General features: G+C 38.4%; 1 protein-coding gene across 1 annotated transcript; it reads right to left on the bottom strand.

Moving 5' to 3' along the window:
- Positions 1–295: 295 nt before the first annotated feature.
- Positions 296–4,796, bottom strand: LOC103715324 (CASP-like protein 1C2). The gene is made up of 3 exons (XM_008802909.4): positions 4,285–4,796; positions 4,063–4,165; positions 296–769 (listed from the first exon to the last, which is right to left on the bottom strand). The coding sequence occupies exons 1-3, from the start codon at positions 4,467–4,469 to the stop codon at positions 503–505; spliced, it is 555 nt and encodes a 184-aa protein (XP_008801131.2). The 5' UTR covers positions 4,470–4,796; the 3' UTR covers positions 296–502.
- Between the last annotated feature and the right edge of the window lie 15,165 nt (positions 4,797–19,961).

A 19,961-nucleotide genomic window follows, 5' to 3' on the forward strand; every position in this document is an offset into this window, starting at 1 on the left:
TTCTTGAAGGCTATTCGATATCTGATCTGTAGCCAATGTGATAATTGAATTGGGTAAGCTGCTGTAGGAATGCTGTATCTTATCTTTGCATTAAGTAAGCGATATATATTCGTAAAAAGGCCTATTATGCCGTCGACAAAACAACATAAACAAGTTCGTGCATTTCTCCCTGTACAAAGTCATGTGAAGACAGCTTACATGTGGACAGCCTGCTCTTTTAGGTATTCTGCTCATGCCTGAGAGATAAGAAATCATGCGACAATGCTGAAGATTTGAAAGCGTTCCCAGAGTTTTCTTGATTGTATTTAGATTTCATTTAACTCTTTTCTCACCACAATTTAGGGATGAAAAGCCATGAAATTGTTATTCCTAAGCAAGCATTTTCCCATTATAGACTACAAATCCACTCCCTATATTGAAAACAAGAAGATGGCCAATTTACAATGAAGTCAAATGGCATGTATAATTTCCGGAAGGCAATTGGTCGGAAGTTTAGGACCTTCTATTCTTTCGTTGTAGCGGTCGGTTGTGGGCCTAAAATTCTTCCTTTGTTGCTTTGTCTCGTCTTGTACACGGAAGAGAGGGCACATATAATTAGGAATAGCAGTATACCGACATATGAGCAGACCAAAGAGATCGCAGCCCTCTGGCAGAACTTCTCAAAGAAGGAGCACACTTGCGGCCACCCGACCTCATCATTCCCCTCCTTCCCCAGATGGCCAATTGCTGTACCCGCCGAGGCTGCGGCCGTCGCAAGCACCAAGCTTAACTGCATACACCATAACCACCAACGTCAAACTTGCTATAGGTATTCAGATGTGGCTTTGCTTGTCCTTGTTCACTTTTATATATATATATATATATTTATTTATTTATTTATTTATTTATCGTAGATCAGGCTACGCTCGAGTGTACACAAGTCTGGACTGTGCCCATCCCTTAGGATGCATCCCTTCTTTATCCTCCGCTCGAGGCTAGAACATCTTGTATTTATTTTTACGAGATTTGTATTTATTTCCAAATACTAGGTATTTATCATCTGAGTATAATTAAGTATTTACCATAGATAACTTAGTATTTATTTTTATAGAGTTAGTGTTTACTTCCAGCAGGTTAATGTTTATTTTCAACCACTTAGTGTTTATGCCCAACAAGTAGTTATATCTTTTTCTATTTATTTATGTAATGTTTGTGTTTACTCTTGCAATCTAGGTGTTATCATTTTGGATTTAGTGTTTATCTTGGAGAGAGAGGAAGCAAGAGAACGGATGATACACATCTTGAAGGGTGGGCACGGGCATGGGCTCCATATCCGCTCCTGTCCTAATTAGTTATTCCTTTTTTTCTTTTCATGCAATAGACGGGCAGTTAATCGCTACTTGGATGCTTCAAAATCCGTGCCAAACAAACGGCAGTAGCGCCAGGCTGTTTGGATCTGAAGTTGGCTACACTCGAGTGTAGCCTAGTCTCTCTCTCTTCTCTCTCTCTCTATATATATATATATATTCCTACTATGAGTTATCTCAAGTGTTACTCGAAGATTTTTCAGGTTTTCCCATAACTATCATCTATATTAGGTAAGGTTACAAATGGGTCGGGTTGACCAGTGACCCGACCCGACCCACTTAGATTTGATCCAACCCAATTTAAATAACTCATAGGGCTAGGTTGGGTTCTAAAATTGGACCCGTTTTATTTTTCGAGTCAGACTAGATTTATCAAATTTTGACCCAACCTAACCTGGCCCATTTGATTTTTGGGACAATTTTGGATTTCCTACCCTATGACCCAACTTGATCCGACCCGAATCCAGTACATTATTAGGGCCTGCAAGGGTGCTTAAGGATCTCTAACTCTCTATTCCTCTAATCTCTTATTGTGTTTTAGAACGAGATGAATGGAAGAGATTGTTTCTTGTGTACTGTCAAATGACAAGAATTTTATATTAAGGCTTAGGTTGGTTATATTAAATGAGAATATTATTCTCCTAAGAAGGAACTTCAAACTAATGAAAGCAAAATAGAGTTAATTTTGCCATGTGGAAGAAGATGGGTTCATGATGAGTCCATTACAATTGAACTTTATCATGCGTCATTATCAAAACTATATTCTTTATTTTGGCCCATGTATGCTTTTTTATTAGTACGTTTAGCAAAAATAGTCGTAGATGTATTCTAACAAATTTAGGATATATCACCCAGATTCAAATTTTTTGGGTTGTGATCGAGTTATATATGGACCCGATCTGACCTAAATGACTCATTGGGCCAGAAATTTTATCCATAGACCCAATTCGATCTTCTATTAGGTTAGATTTAGATCTAACATTAGGATTCGAAGAAGGAATCAAATTGGATCGGGTCTCTCATGACTTGGTCCGACTTGACCCATTTGTACCCCTAACATTAGGTGAATTGGAGCTCAACCCACTAGTCTAACCTCTTTATCTGCTACAAAAGATTCCAGGTGTGAGTCATATGTGATGTATTCCCAAATATTTGCATCTATAGTAATTATATAATGGGTGTATCCCCCCAGCCCCATCTCTTTCAAAAAAAAATGAAAAAAGGAAAATGCTTGTGTGCGTTTAGTTGCATCCGAGACTCCATTCTCTCAGGTTCCAGCCATGTGATTAGAAGTTTTCATCTTGATAACAAAAACAACTGGAAATTTAAAAAAAAAAAAAGAAGATGAAGGAACCTTGAAGCTCCTTTTAACTTTAAAATTTGGTGAGTTGGCCAACACACTATAACTTGCTTTAAAATTTTTGTAGCACAAATTATTATGAATAGACAAGATTTAAAAGCTAGCATGTGCGAACATGTATATAGATATATTTGTCAAGCTAACTATCTTAACCTTCAACACTGCCCCATCTTTCAATATTTGTTAATATGATATTATTGCTAAACTTATTTTGATAAAATAAATGTACCAATCGAATTAAAGTGCGATATTAGCAGTGCCACAAACTGCAAGATCATACATGTTCACATTGGAATTAAATTGGAACTAATATATTTTAGTAGTGTACTTTCATAAAAATTGGGGTTATTAGACCTAGATTCAATTTTCACTAGAAAATTAAAACATGCAAAGGAGTAAAATTTCTTTTTAGTTTGTTGTAAATTAATCAGGACACATGATGGGAGTTTATCTATTCACCTTACATAAGTGAAAGGCACCAATACATGTTATCAAACATCCATGCAAGTCCCAGTAGTGCTTGTGCACCATGGTTTTCATTCGAGATTTATGTAATAGTTAAAATGTGTTATATAGTGGATAGGAAGTAGTCATCTTAATGTATAAAATGATGTTATAGCTCAGCGGTTGCACCCACTTCGTACTTTGAGGGATAATCTTACTCTAAACGAGGTATTTCTCTAAATAACTCGACTAATTATATTTGGTGGTTCTCCCATCACTATTTTTAAATAAATTAGTAAATCATAAATTGAGTAATTGTAGTAGTTAAGTTGTGCTATATGCAGTATATAGAAAATTAAAGACTTCAGTAAACTAGATTATAATCTAATTGTTGCTCCTATTCTATACTTGATAAAAGAATCAAAGTTAAAATATTGAGAGTGTTTCTCAAAAACAACTCAAACAATTGCATATTGTCGTGCTCAAATCATTATAATTAATAAAATAGATAGATAAATATAGCATGATGCTTAGGCACCTTTTACCTGCACCAGAGAGAAGTTTAACTCTTCCTAATCATATACAAAAGTTTATTTATCTGATTGATAATAAATTATTACAACAGTGGAAATTTCATGGCAGATAATTGAAGGTATGGCTATATGGTTGTCTTGTGTGTTCACTATCTTTCATACCTATTTAAGGTTAAACTTCCCTGGATTGCATGGTGTATATGTGTTTCATAGATCTCCAACTGTACGATTAGATATTGAAAAATTGAATTCAAGAAAAAAACATTAAAAAAAAATCAAAAAAAAAGGGTATAAATTGTCTCAAACGCCCTTACAACACTAAAGATCAAACTTCGTAGGATCTCTATTGCAAGCAAGGTAATAAAATGACATGGCATACCAGATCCAACACGCCCAATATGTAGCCTTCCACCAGATTGGAAACAAAAGGCAGAGAAACCATTGAGTACCCACAAGCAATCGCATTCCCCGCCAGAAAGAATCTAAAAAAAAAAAATCAAAACATAAACAATGCATGAATACAAATTTCAAAACATATAGATTAGATCAAATATTTTTTTGAGTAAAATAGATTAGATAAAACGTGATATATAGAACTTACTCAAAGGCAGGATATCTGTTGTAAGTAACTACGAATTCGTACCCAGCAATGATGCTGGTTTCTTTGTTGAACCCCATAACCAAAGCTGCAGCCAATGTGGCCACACCTGCCAACAGTCTGAAAAGAGCATGGGCCCTTATATACTTCTTATGGGCATTCTTCAATGTGTCTTGATCCCTCTTCATGGTGTTTTCTCTGTGGTATAAGTTGAGCCTCTCTCTTTCAATCTAATCCAGATAAGAAAGAAGAAAAAGAAATCCAAGTCTAAGGAAGAGAGAAAAGAATGGAGAGAGTTTGGGAGAGAGGCCTCATATTTTTGGACAAAGAGATGGAGACGGAGAGAGCCTGGTTTTGAGAGAGAGAAGCTCCTAGCATCCAGCGAAGGAAGCTGGGCGTTGGAAGGACCGTGCGAAAGAGGTCCGGTCACCGTCCGTAATAGGCTCCCTCTTTTATCGTCAACTGGTTGACTCTGGCCCGCAAGGATGCTGAAACCTGAGGCGGTGCACTTTACTGGAGGTGTCTGAAAACAGAAACGTAGAATTTTATTCCTTTGTTGCCATGGGAATTGAAGTTTTTCTATCCATCATTCCTAGATGTGGGGTTAACGGTCCGGACTTTGAGCGGAGGATCCCCACACAAGTAATGGAATGGTGCTGCTTCTTAATTAAGAAAAGCTTATCAAATTCTAAGATTGCTGCAAAATATGTATTTTTTTGGCCTTTTTGAAGGCACTGCTACACCCATGGATTTGTATCATTCACCTCATATATGTTACCCATGGATGAGGAAGCTCAGTTTGGTCACCGGTCTTTGATGCATATGTTGGGGAAATTATATTATCAGGGTTAACCTTAAGATTTCCTTATATTAGCTTAGGTGTTGAGATAAATATCCGATATGAGGTTGGATTGTTTTGGTGAGTGGATGTGTAACAATCTAAGACCTCATCCAAAATGACTAGTCGTAAGGTATTATTTGGGTTCCTTGATCCTGTATAAGTACCCAAGATCTACCCAGCGAATAGCCTATGTGGATTAGGGGACACTATAGCATGAATCCATCGGGGCTGACCACAGACCGATCGTGGTGTTTGTGATTAGATTTGAATAGATTTAAACTCTTAGCCTGACGTCCTCGTCAGGGCTTGAACGGGGAGAGTATGTAAGGACTCGTGTGGTCGTGTGTTTAGTCTCATATCGGTTATTCGCTAGGTAGATCTTGGGTACTTATATAGAATCAAGGAACCCAAATAATATCTTCCGGCAAGTCATTGTGAGTGAGATTCTGAGTTGTCAAATGATATCAGAGCGAACCCAACCCATAACCTATATGGACTAGGAGACACTGCAGCACGGATCCATTGGGGCTAACCATGGGCCAATCGTGGTGTTTGTTATTAGATTTGAATAGATTTGAACCCTTAGCTTGACGAGGAGGTCAGGGCTTGAACAAGGAGAGTATGTGAGGATCCGTGCGGGCGAGTGTTAGTCCCACATCGGTTATTTGCTGGGTAGATCTTGGTTACTTGTACAGGATCAAGAAATCTAAATAATACCTTCCGGCTAGCCATTTTGGGTGAGGTCCTAGGTTGTTACAGGATGCGTAGTTAGAATTAGCTTATTTATGAGCTAAGTATAAAGATTGATGCAATTTGAGTTTGATTTCTTTTGCTGGCTAACAAACTTGAAAGGGCTTGTCACTGCACCGACAGTTAGTTGATCACTTTTAGTTCGCAACTTCTGCCTGGTAAGGTTGAATGAGCAAAATAACAAATATGGTGCTTTCTCAAAGTTAATGAACTGAAACAACAAATTCTTCTTGTTTTTATCCAAAGAAGAGAAGGCATGCCTTTGTTTTAAGTGATTCTATCGTGCCCCAAACCCATTATTCGGATCAGCCACATATGACATGGCCGCACACTCATTAGGACAAGGCCCAAGAGAACATGCAAGGCTAAAAAATCACTACAACCTTAATATCCGTAAACAATAACGATCTCAATTTATAATAAATAACAAAACTTGTATAATTACAAAATTTAATCATCCTTTCATCCGTTATCCCAACCATAGCCAAGTAATAAGCATTCTGCAACTCAGAAAAGAAAACAAAAAAAAGGTGGTGTTAGCTTTATAGCCCAATAAAATCTCCACACATCCACATCAATATAATAATATAATTTGAAAATAGCAATAAACAATATCAGAATGAAAGCATTAATTATAAAGCTTTTTTCAAAAAAAAAATCTAGTATCAATCAATTAAACTAATAAATATCCGCATAAACATACATCAAATATATATCTTTTCAAAAGAGATGTATATCACCAATACCAATAGGTAAAATCTTTATTCAGTATTTGTTTTATGGGTCTTATCATCCGTTTCTCATTATCTTAATTTCAAATTCGATAACAATTAACCAAACTAATTTTTATTCGCCTGATTATTACACATTATTCTTGTCAAATCAATTTCAATTAACAGTATATTCCTTATAATTTTTAGTAGATGGAATCATAATAAACCCTTATTAAGTTTATACTAAAAGTCATATAAACCAAATCATCTCGTGCAAAAGCAAATCCATCAACACAAATCTCACGATACAAATGCAACAGTACAAATCAATAAACATATATATACTAGTGGTCAAATATAGAAATTCTTACCTCTATTGACAATAATTATTAACCCACTTTACGATCCACGAGCTAAGGTGTAGAATCTCCCACTCAAAGCCTTCTTGTGTAGACGACTTACCCTACAAAATCAACTCAATTATTAAAAAAAAATCACATAGTAGACTAGTAGCCTAGGCCTTCTACTATGTCCATTAGGGGTCCATCACTAAGTCCCTTAAATCCCTTTTACCACTCAATTGGATCAACTAGAGAGAGAAAAGAGAGAGAAAGAAAGAATGAGAGGAAGACAAAAGAGAGGGAAGGGAGAGAGAGTTAGAGACAAGAGAGGGAAAGAGAAAGAAAAGAGAGAAAATAAGAAAGCTGCTGGAGCTCTCTCTCTTTCTCAAGATGGAAGAAAACCAGGGTGGAGTAGCCAGCAGTGGCCGAAGATGGCTTGGCCCAGGTGGTTGCAGCCAAAGGAGGCCTTCACTGGGGATGGTGGTCGACTAGCAAATTGAAGAGAAGAAGATCATCACAAAACAAACCCATCAAACTCAACCAAGATCATGGCCTTCCCACTGGCCGACAATCTCATGACATTAGAGGTCCTGGAAAGCAGTGAAGTTCGGCACCAACCGATGGTTGGCAGCGGTGAACACGGAAGAAAGGGGCCAAAATGGGGCACCCCTATTTTTGATGGAATTCCGATGATTCATTGACTCAAATCAAGGAAGCAATAACATGAAGATCGGAAAAAGGAAGAGAAAGAGGCATAGGATGAATACCTTGCCAACGAGGTGGTCCAACGATGTTTCCGATAAAGATCTAAAGAGAAATTCTAAAAATAGAAGCTTTGAAACTAGCAATGATCCCTTAAAAAACCAATTGTGGAGTTCATTGTCGTCAGAGGAGGCCCTTTTATAGATACGATTCTAGGGTTTAGCCAAATTTGGCTTGTCCTAGGATTTCCAAAATCTACCATAGTCGAGAGTGTTGCCCAACTATGCAGCCCAAGAGGGAGGTGAATTGAGCTTCTCACAAACTTAAGTATAATGCATTAGAACTAAAAGCTTAACATATGATTATTATTTTTAGAAAAAGAATGATAAGTAAATATGCAAGAAATTAATGTAAATAAGTCAAGCAACACAAACACAGAATTTATAGTGGTTCAATGCTAACCCTGCACTTACATCTACTCTTCAAGACTTTCTTCTTGAAAATTTTACTATAATCTTTTCAGGATTATAGTTCGATTATTTTACACGGGTTCACAATCAACCTAGTTGAGGGTTTCTCAAAAACTTAAGTATAATGCATTGGAATTAAAAGCTTAACATATGATTATTATTTTTAGAAAAATGAGTGATAAGTAAATATGCAAGAAATTAATGTAAATAAGTCAAGCAACACAAACACAAAATTTATAGTAGTTTGAGGCCAACCTTGCACCTATGTCTACTCTTTAAGGTTTTCTTCTTGAAAATTTTATTATAATCTTTTCAGGATTATAGTTCGATTGGTTTACACAAGCTCACAATCAACCTAGTTGATTTTTCTAGGTAATCAACCAAAATGTACACTAACTATTTTACTTGGGCTCACAATCAACTCAGTTGGTTTTCCTAGGCAATCAACCAAACCTTTTCTGAGCCTATCCGAGGCTCAATACAATCCAATTCAAGATTTGGATGGACCTTTTTCCCAATTTAGTTCCTAAAACTTGTTGCAGCAAAGTATTAAGTTTAAGCACGATAAAGTACAGGTCCTAAATAATAAATACAAAGAAATAAATGGAGCTTGACTTTATTGGTTGGCTTTGATTGATTTTGAATACGCTTTACCAACTCTCAGCTGTAGAAGATGTGATCATTCAGCTCACTATGAATGCTCTTAAATAATTTTCTCTTTGAAACTCTCTTTCTTTCTTTTTTTTCTCTTTCTTACATTGATGGATTTTTTTTTATACTGCTTAAGCTCTGCTCTTCCTTTGGCGTTTTCATGTATTTATACCCCTTGGAGGTGGTTGGAACACTCTTCCAACTGTTAGACAGGTTAAAAGAGTCGTTGTGAGATAAAAATAACCGTTGTGACTTATAGAAAAACTAGCCATTACTATTGTCAGACGCAGAGAAATTGACTCGACATTTTTAGAGGTTGCCTCGCGATCTTCAAAAATCAACTCGTGATTTTTAGGAATCGATCCGTGATCTTCAGAAGTCAACTCGATCTTGCATCTTCTTTTCTTATACTCTGTCTTTTTCTGTGTATACTGTGGAGCTAGCTCTCTCAGTTTATGGTTCGACTCATCTGGTGCCAAGAGTCGACTCATTTTTTTCTAGGATTGACTCTTCAACGAACTAAGTTTTACTGTTCTCTGTCTCTCCACTATGACTATTCAGGGTCGACTTGCTTATTTCTGAGGTCAACTCTTGTTTGACTAGAGTCAGCTCGTGCTTTCCATGGGTCGATTCACCAATGCAATGGAATTTTCAGCTCTTTGTTTTTTCACTATGGCCATTCTGGGGTCAACTCTTATTAGACTGGAGTCAGCTCGTATACTTCATGGGTCGACTTACAGTATGTTGAACTCTACAGCTTTTTGTTTATCTTCTAAGACTATTTTAGGGTCAAATCATAATCTACTAGAGTCGGCTTGTGAAGGCGTATCCGTCAGTAATAGTGTGTCAGGGCCAATTTGTTGCAAGCTTAGAGTCGACTTTTGAGGTAACTTAGGATAAAATTTTCTGTATCTGCATGTGAGCTTCTAATTTACGTGGCCTTTTGGGGGTTATGCTTCTTGATGTGGAGCTTCAAATAGATGATCTCCTTAAGCTCCCAAATAACCTTCCCCCTTAGAGTGCTTTCTCCGCAAGATCTCGACATAAAGAATTATATGGCATCTCAAGACTTGATCCTTTCCACCATAAGACATATCAAGTTCTCCTAATCTCTTTCCAAAGATCACCAACCTTCCAACCTTGGATTAAAATACTATATTTCTTTGCCCTAGAAATTAATTTCTCTTGATTAATTCTACATAGAAATCCTAATCGGCCCAATCCACTCTTAACAAAAATAGAAGAAGGCTTGAGCATTAGAGATCTTCATGATCTACAGCCTTCTTTCTTCTCTTAACTTTTCATATGATTTAATAAATAGACTTTATCCTAGAGTAACAATGTCAGAGCTAGAAGAAGGCGATCTATACCAAAACATTCCAGATCCGAACTTAACCAAAGAATCATCAATCTATTAACACTAAATTTGAAATGCCAAAAATTCTCTCAAGGATTGTCAACAATAAGAGTGCCCACTGGTAAAAATTGCAAAGCTACCTCCAGATTAGTCAAAGAATCAGCAACATTCCACTTCTTTTTGTCAATAAAAGCCTCCTTTACTAGATAAATAACTCAACTTTTTCATCATAATGCCTTTCGGATCAAGAAATTAATATTTCTAACCAATTTCAAAATAACTCAAACCACCATTCTTTTGTTATATACTTTGATCTAAATCTACCAAAATTTATAGGTTCACTAAACAGTTTCCACCCAAAATATCACTTTGTTCTAGAACTGAGAAGACCAAAAATTTCCATTTTTTAGGTAGAAACTAGAGCAAAAATTTTGAGTCTCTTTATTTTAAATTTGCATTGAGCATCCTTATCACAATTAACCCTCAAGCTAATCTCCACAACCCTTCAAGAACCCAATAAATCTAAAACTAATCTAACTCGAGTTAACCCTAAGTTTCTTGATAATTCAATTAGACAATTCCAAATTGACTTTTATTTTAAACGATTAATTGTAAATTCCAATGAGTTAGAAGATCCCGAGCCAATATCGCTATGAGTAGAATCAACTCTATTAACCTCCAAATCTTTCTTCACCAAGATTTCTAATATCTATAGGCAATGTTATATGGGATAACTCATGTAAGCATCTCAAAACCGAAGTCTCTACTTAATATTTTATTTTACCAGTAGCTTCATCAATAGTAGCAAAAGATCTTTGATTGAATCATAAACCTAAACTTAAGTTTAATTTAACACATCCAATAATCTCTTACAAGCCCTACCTCCAAGATCGAAATCTAAGATGGAATCTTAAAAAAAAAAGAAAATAGACACAATAAGGAGCTGCTCTAGTCATAAAACTCATAAAACTATCCACCCCCCCCCCCCCCCCCCCCCCCCCCCCCCCCCCCCCCCCAAGGGAGGTCATAGTTAAGCTTTTCAGTATTCCTGAAAGGTGTGGACGACCTAATAAGGTACTTGCAAGAAAGCTTGATCTATTATTGTGCATCTTAGAGAAGTTTCATTGTCTCTCGATTCTTCTTTTCTTTTTTTTTGTTGTTGCATACTTACATAATTTAGGACTATTGCACCGGCATAGTCCCTCCTTCTCAAGGTTTTACGGGAGGCGAAGTGTTTCAATACCTCTCCTTTTTTTGCAAAATTCACAAAAATCCTAGGTTAACATCACTATATTATTTTCTTGTTTTAGCTGAGATTTAGCTCTTGCACCCATTAATCTACTTTTCTCTAAATTTCTTCTTTAAAATTCAATACTCCATACATAATTATGTTAAATTGGGAGACGATGAAAGTACATATTTGAGAATATTAGCTCTCTAAAATGATAAACAATAGGAGGGTAGTTGCGGTACATAAGAGAGTTTTTTTCAATTTTTTACAAGAGAGATGAATAGATCCTTCTCTATTTTATTAATGCTAACAACAAAAGTTCTTGATTGATTGGATTCTTCTAAAGTTTTGGTTTGCACATTAAATTTTTCTCTTGTTCTTCCACTTTTGATGATATTCCGGGAATGAGAAAAACTTAAAAATGCTCCCCAACTAATTTCCTATTTCTTACTATTTTCACAAAAAATTTTTTGGCTTGTGAGATATTTATGAATTCATGAGAATGGATAGATTAGAGGTTTTTCCTTGGAAGAAATGCGGCATATTTAATTTTAATATTGTTTCTTGTTCAACATAAAAAGGAAGAAAAAAAGCAAAAAAAGAAGAAGCAAGAAAGAAGAAAGTGTCAAAAAATTTCGATTAATCATAATAATAACGATTTAGAATCACAATAATATCGTATTCCAGTTTGAGAAATATATCTGTGAAAGACATATTGAATACGTTTTTTAATAACCTGAAATAATTGCGGCTGAATCTTTCCTTCCTTGCTTCTCACAAAAGATAGTCGTTAATGGGGCAAGCTATCAATCATATAAAGATGAGGCTTTTCTGGCCTACATACCAAAATTATTATAATAAATAGGACTCAATCCTATATATCCAATATGCACCAAAGCCCATAAAACAAAATCATCACACATCATATTGGACTTAACCATAATACTATTATGAACTATACGTCCAACTGATTTTATAAAACAAAAATATATAATTAGTGAAAAATTATATTTTAAGATTATTCTAATAATTTTTTATGTGCGCCTCACTATAACATGGTTGAGCGTGAATCCCTCGTCTTTGACCTGCAGCACATGTGGGATTGCCAAGTAAATTACAAATCACAACCTTTGCCGGTACGCTGTACCCATGTCTTAGAGGTGACAGGCCAAAATGGAAGCATATTTTGGAATTGAAGAGGGTTGATTTCCATCAAGTTTTTGGAACTCTAATATAGTGATTAGTTGGTTGAGGACTTGTAGATGCTCGACGGGTGGCCATCCACTTCTGACAGATATCGAAGATTACGGCAGATTTGGCTGACTTCTGAGCTGTCCATGTCTATCGGGTGGGTGGGTGAGTTCTGACCAATCAGTGGATATTATCTGGGAGGATCTAGAGTCGGCGCCTAATCAGCTTCAGGATAAGCAGCAGTGTATTTAAAAAAACCGGAATCAAACTTTAAATAGAATATTAACTAATCGGAGCTAGGTGTTTTTGACAACGCATAAGTTATGATAGTTTATGCCTAATTGCTTAAATTATTCAGAGGCCCACAACTTTTAATGCCGTCGGCTCAATCATGCATCTGGACCACCTTTTGAACGACAGGTCATGTCAAAACTACGCTAGCCCTTCCTACCCGCCGCCCCCCCCCCCCCCCCCCCCCCCCCCCCCCCCGGGGCCTACTATAAAATCCCTATTCAATCAATCAAAATCTATTATATAATTTTCTTTACTACATGAACGAAATACAGAAAGGGTCACACGCGAGTGAAACGTCCACATATAAACTTGTGTGGAATGTATGTTGGGTTGTGGAAGACAGCCGATCCGCATGCCCAAATTTTTTGATAACAAGCATTAATTCTTGACTATATATAGAGCCGATCCGAACGTTAGACGACCGAGGCGGTCGCCTAAGATCTCGAGCCAATGAAAAGCTTTCGGAAGGCGCGACCAAAAGAAAGTACTTTGGCCACTGCTTGGACTTGAGGTATAGGATCGCTCTTGAACCGCTAGTAGCCGGGGTGGTGCCGGGTGTGACGTACTCACACTTGGGACTCGAGCCAGAGCCCAGAGGGGTAGCTGAGCCGGGCCCATGGGTGGGGAGGGTATGAGTAAAACCGGTCGGGGTGCCCAACACACGGCCATTTCTGCCCGCATCGAACATTCTCCTAGCGGAGCGGGGGCTCAGTGGAGGCTGCTACGCGGGGTTGGGCTTGTTCCTTCCTCCCCCTATCCCTTTTCTTTAGCCAAAAAAAAAAAAAAAAAAAAAAAAAAAAAGGAAGCAAAGCCCTATATAAAAATGGGAACATGAGTTAACTACGAGTCTTTCCCCTTGATGGAAGGGAGGTGGAGAGTTTCCTGACCTGCAGAGTGGCAGTTTGGAAAGTTGGGGACAGTAGTTTTGTTTTGGGTGGAGAGAGAGGGGGGGGGGGGGAGAGAGAGAGAGAGAGAGGAGGGATTTGGTTGGCTTGATACATGCCTGAAGCCATTCTTATCTTTCATCCCTTCTCTTTTTTGGTTTTGGTCTTGGTCTTGGCACGCGACCGGCCGCATGAGCCCTAGAACAGTGCCCTAAAGATCATGCAAGGCTTAAGATAAACAAAAATTCCAATAAATCCATAATTAATGTATTTAAAACAAACCAACTAAAATGTACTAATTTATTACATAATTTCAAATGTCCATAAATAAAAGATAGATTAACTTCTATCTATCCAGCAATCAGACTCCATGCTGATCTGATTTCTCGTCCCACCCAATGGTCTCTACAAATCCAGTGCCTCTGAAAAAGAAAGTAAGTGTAGTATGAGCTTTTCCAGCCCAGTAAGAATCCCAACAGCCATACACAGTAATAATAATAAAATAATCAAAACATCAAATATATGCCATTTCATCTTTTCAAAAGCTCAACAAACAACAAGTGTATATAATCAGTACATATACACAAATCTTTTTTCACATTATGTGATCCATTCACGTATTACTCTGATTCTCAAGTTTTCAGACTTTTCACTTCTGGCTTTGGACTAACCAAGATTATGACCCAATCCAAGACTGCACAAATCCCACGCATAAGCTCGTGGCAGCTATCCCACGCGTAAGCCCGTGGAGGCTATCCTACGCATAAGCTCGTAGAGGCTATCCCACGCGTAAGCCCGTGGAGGCTATCCTACGCATAAGCTCGTAGAGGCTATCCCACGCATAAGCTCGTGGCAGCTATCCTATGCATAAGCTCGTAGAGGTTATCTCATGACAAGGTTAGTCCAACCCATTTTACATGTCTAGTTTTACATGACAAATCACATTTCAATCACGTCACATATTTTCATAATTTCTCGAAAATATGTTAATTCTTTCCAATTTAATTATTTCAATATTTCCATAGCAATCAGAATGCACATCTCATATGTGTCATACAAGCTCATAAAATTAATATCAAAATACTGATAAATTATAACCAACGATAAATTCCATATATGCATAAATAAAGGTGCTCAGTTGTAGGGATTCTTACAGAGATTGTAGACTGACTCAAACACGGATCTGAATCACAACCTACGCGCTGGGGTGCTGAGTCCCTTGATCAAAATCTCCTGGCACCGCCGACTCTTCCTCTACAACATCAATTATAAATCACAACTAAATTATTTAATATTTAAATATTCTAAACCATAATTCATATCTACTATGGGGTCCATCACCAGGTCCCCAAACATCTCAATCCCTCCAGATCTAGGGCAGTCGGGATAGCCCGACTCCCATCTTGTACCACCGGCCTACGTCGTCGCCAACCGTGGCCGCTGCCACGCCGGCGATGATGGCCGGTCTCGGAAAAGAGACCAACATAAAGGAATGATTCTTCTCTCTTCATGGTTGGGAGTACATCTCCCTCCCTCAAATCTTTTTGATCCAAGGGCAACAGCCATGGTGGCTGTGCCCTCTCCTCCCCCAACCCAACAACACCACTGGCCGAACCATCACCGGCCGCCACTGTTGCAGTCGCCGGCGATGGTGGCCGACCAAGAGAGGGAGAGAAGAAGAAGTTTCTTCTTCTTCTTCTTCTTCCCCCAAAACCGGCAGACCTCCCCTCCCCTCCAGCATCACCGACAGAAAGCCACCATGATGGTGGCTCGGCCTTCATCCGACGGCAGCCACACAGTGGCTCAGCTCCCTCTGTCGTCGCCGGCCGGTGGCCAACCAACGAGGGGAAGAGGAGACAACAGGATCACGAGGAAGAAGGCCTCGGATCCTCCATCTTCAAATAAATCATAGAACCCCTCACACAGACCCGATCAACCCCCCAAGGCCATGGATCCCGGCCAACCGGCGGCCGGTGGCGGCAAGATCCGGAAGAGAGAAGCCGAAACAGGGGTACCCTGTTTCGGACTCTTCTCCGACGATTCACCGGCCAAATCTCCAATCCAACACATCCCTAACCCTAGCAAAGGAAGCACAAGGGTCGAGCCATGCTTACCTCGGTCTGGTGGGGGTGCTCCGGCGTTCTTTCCGGCGAGAAATCGGAGAGGAAGCGAGCTCGGATCAAACTCCTCTCTTCTCCCGATTTGTGGATGGTCTTCACCGAAGGAAACGAGGCTTGGAGCTTCCCCCGTGGCCGGCCGGATCTCGGCGCTTGTCCTCCTCTCCGGCATCCGGTCTCCTCCGGCGACCTCCGCTCCAACGCCGCCGCCCCTCCCTCAAAATGGTTTCCTCCACGATCGTGCCTAGGGCACGATCATAAGAGGGATACGGGTCCGGTCTTTTCGGGCCGGCCCGTTAACCTCTTTTTTTTTGGGTTTTTACATTCTCTCCCCCTTAAAAAAAAAATTTCGTTCTCGAAATTGACTTACTTGAAGCCTCAAACTTTAAAAAAATATGCATCCATTATATCATTCCTGATATTTCAAATAGTCTCCCTCTCGGAGTACCTACTCACAAGATTTTGACAAACAAAAATTACAGCATCTCGAAACTTGATTCTTTCTATTTACCACACGTAGTAAGTTCTTTTGATCTCCTTCAAAAGAATTCCAAACTCCCAACCTTGGATTAAAATGCCATAATTATATCCCAAAGAAATTAATTTCTCTTAATTCTACCGAGAGATCATAATTGGCTTGACAGAAATAGGAGAAATCTTTAGTATCAAATGCTCTTAATATTCTATAATCATTTTTCTTTTCTTTCTCCCACATCATTCCAACAAATAAGATATCCATGTTAAAACATTCCAAGTCTAAGACCAACCAAAGAATCATCATCCGTAAATGCTAAATTTAACATGCCCAAGATTCTCCCAAAAGTTGTCAATAATAGAAGAATCCACTTGTGAGAATTACATAGCTACCTTTAGATCATCTATAGAATCAACAACATTCTCCTGAAACTAACTCAAGTATTTCATCATAATGCCTTTTAGATCAAATATTAATGATCTTAACCAGTTTCAAAATAAGTCAAACCACCACACTTCCGCTGCACTCTCTGATTTAATTCATTTAATTCTCTAAAGTCACAAAATGATTTCTGACTAAAGTATCACTTTGCATTGAGACTAAGAAAATCCAAATTTTAAATTTTCAAGTAGAACTAGAGCAAAACCTCTAGATCTTTTTTGTCCTTGATTTATATAGAGTATACTTACCATAACTAACCCCCAATCCTTTAGTCAAGTTTAAGGTCACTACGTGATCTCCACAACCTTCTTAGAATCCAAAATATCTAAGTTCAATTTAAAGGGAGGTAATTCTTGTATTCCTTTAGCAATTTAATTAGAAGATCTATTTCCTTCCAACAGAATTTACTTCAAATTCAATGGGTTAGAAGTCATTGAACCAATACACTATGATTAGAATTTAACTCGATCGATCTCCTAATCTTCCTTCACCAAGATTCTTAACATCCATCAGTAATGCTATATATGATAATTCATGTAAGCATCTCATGACCGAAGTCTCTACTCAATATGACATTTATTAGTGGCTTCATCAATAATGACAAAAGATCCCTGCTCAAATCTTAAACCTAGGCTTGAGTTTTAAATTAACACATCAATTAGTCTTCTACAATTATAAGTAAAATCCAGTAGCCCAATCCAAATATGAGAATTCAAATAATTAGAATTCTCCCATCAATATGCATACTCTATGGCCTCAAAATAATCAAATACATCCATAGGAAATAGACCTATTTGCAATATCCAACATGCCAACACCAGATATAATCCACATACATTTTCAACTTCGAAGAACGTTCCTTTCAATATTATGAAATCTCCTTAGCTTACTCCAATACTAAATCAACGTACAAATCCCACTCTAATAATTAGCAGCAAAAACAAAAGTATGATCACATCAAAACCCAAATCAAATTTGAACTTTCAAATTATTTAAATAATATCTGAACATGGTATACTCGATATGCCATTGTTGACCTACACTTATCTTAGGTCAAACCTCTCTTATCATGATCAAAGACAATTTATACTTTCCTTCCGTATGCATCGAAAACCAAACCGATGTATACATTTTATCACAATGCCAAGTGATCTTACAGCTTAAGTACTGAATTTAATTGTCATGTCCAAAGTGATCATAACCTTAAGCTATGATATATTTCTGTCACGATCCCTAGTGATCTTAAACATATGCTTAGATTCCAACTGGTCACATTTTTCAATAATCTTAAACCTCAAACTTTAATGCCACTAAGGCCACAGTCCCTAGTGGTCTTAAACCTTAGATTATAATATCATTCTTGTTACAATCTCAAGTGATTATAAACCAAATCTCTGATAGTTTTTCTATCATAATTCTCCATTGATACTCACCTGAACATAAACCCTAGGATACCTTAACCTTAAGCTCTGATACCACTCTGTCACGCCCCGAACCCATCACCCGAGTCCGGCACACGACCGGCCGCATGAGCTCTAGAGCAGTGCCCTAAAGATCATGCAAGGCCTAAGATAAACAAAAATTCCAATAAATCCATAATTAATGTATTTAAAACAAACCAACTAAAATCTACTGATTTATTACATAATTTTAAATGTCCATAAATAAAAGATAGATTAACTTCTATCTATCCAGCAATCAGACTCCATGCTGATCTGATTTCTCATCCCACCCAATGGTCTCTACAAATCCAGTGCCTCTGAAAAAGAAAGTAAGTGTAGTATGAGCTTTTTCAGCCCAGTAAGAATCCCAACAGCCATACACAATAATAATAATAAAATAATCAAAACATCAAATATATGCCATTTCATCTTTTCAAAAGCTCAACAAACAACAAGTGTATATAATCAGTACATATACACAAATCCTTTTTCACATTATGTGATCATTCACGTATTACTCTGATTCTCAAGTTTTCAGACTTTTCATTTCTGGCTTTGGACTAACAAAGATCATGACCCAGTCCAAGACTGCACAAATCCCACGCATAAGCTCGTGGCAGCTATCCCACGCGTAAGCCCGTGGAGGCTATCCTACGCATAAGCTCGTAGAGGCTATCCCACGCGTAAGCCCGTAGAGGCTATCCTACGCATAAGCTCGTAGAGGCTATCTCACGCATAAGCTCGTGGCAGCTATCCTGCGCATAAGCTCGTAGAGGCTATCTCATGACAAGGTTAGTCCAACCCATTTTACATGTCTAGTTTTACATGACAAATCATATTTCAATCACGTCACATATTTTCATAATTTCTCAAAAATATGTTAATTCTTTCCAATTTAATTATTTCAATATTTTCATAGCAATCAGAATGCACATCTCATATGTGTCATACAAGCTCATAAAATTAATATCAAAATACTGATAAATTATAACCAACGATAAATTCCATATATGCATAAATAAAGGTGCTCAGTTGTAGGGATTCTTACAGAGATTGTAGACTGACTCAAACACGGATCTGAATCACAACCTACGCGCTGGGATGCTGAGTCCCTTGATCAAAATCTCCTGGCACCGCCGACTCTTCCTCTACAACATCAATTATAAATCACAACTAAATTATTTAATATTTAAATATTCTAAACCATAATTCATATCTACTATGGGGTCCATCACCAGGTCCCCAAACATCTCAATCCCTCCAGATCTAGGGCAGTCGGGATAGCCCGACTCCCATCTTGTACCACCGGCCTACGTCGTCGCCAACCGTGGCCGCTGCCACGCCGGCGATGATGGCCGGTCTCGGAAAAGAGACCAACATAAAGGAATGATTCTTCTCTCTTCATGGTTGGGAGTACATCTCCCTCCCTCAAATCTTTTTGATCCAAGGGCAACAGCCATGGTGGTTGTGCCCTCTCCTCCCCCAACCCAACAACACCACTGGCCGAACCATCGCCGGCCGCCACTGTTGCAGTCGCCGGCGATGGTGGCCGACCAAGAGAGGGAGAGAAGAAGAAGTTTCTTCTCCTTCTTCTTCTTCTTCCTCCAAAACCGGCAGACCTCCCCTCCCCTCCAGCATCACCGACAGAAAGCCACCATGATGGTGGCTCGGCCTTCATCCGACGGCAGCCACACAGTGGCTTAGCTCCCTCTGTCGTCGCCGGCCGGCGACCAACCAATGAGGGGAAGAGGAGACAACGGGATCACGAGGAAGAAGGCCT

The sequence above is a fragment of the Phoenix dactylifera genome, chromosome 9, assembly GCF_009389715.1.
Source record: "Phoenix dactylifera cultivar Barhee BC4 chromosome 9, palm_55x_up_171113_PBpolish2nd_filt_p, whole genome shotgun sequence".
Taxonomy (NCBI): Eukaryota; Viridiplantae; Streptophyta; class Magnoliopsida; order Arecales; family Arecaceae; genus Phoenix; species Phoenix dactylifera.

Excerpts from the sequence above, each read along its gene's own strand:
- LOC103715324 (XM_008802909.4), bottom strand. The coding sequence starts at position 4,469 with ATGAAGAGGGATCAAGACACATTGAAGAATGCCCATAAGAAGTATATA. Across the intron at positions 4,166-4,284 it reads AACAGATATCCTGCCTTTGA|ATTCTTTCTGGCGGGGAATG; the intron begins GTAAGTTCTATA and ends TTTTTTTTTTAG. Across the intron at positions 770-4,062 it reads TATTGGGCGTGTTGGATCTG|TTAAGCTTGGTGCTTGCGAC; the intron begins GTATGCCATGTC and ends TGGTGTATGCAG.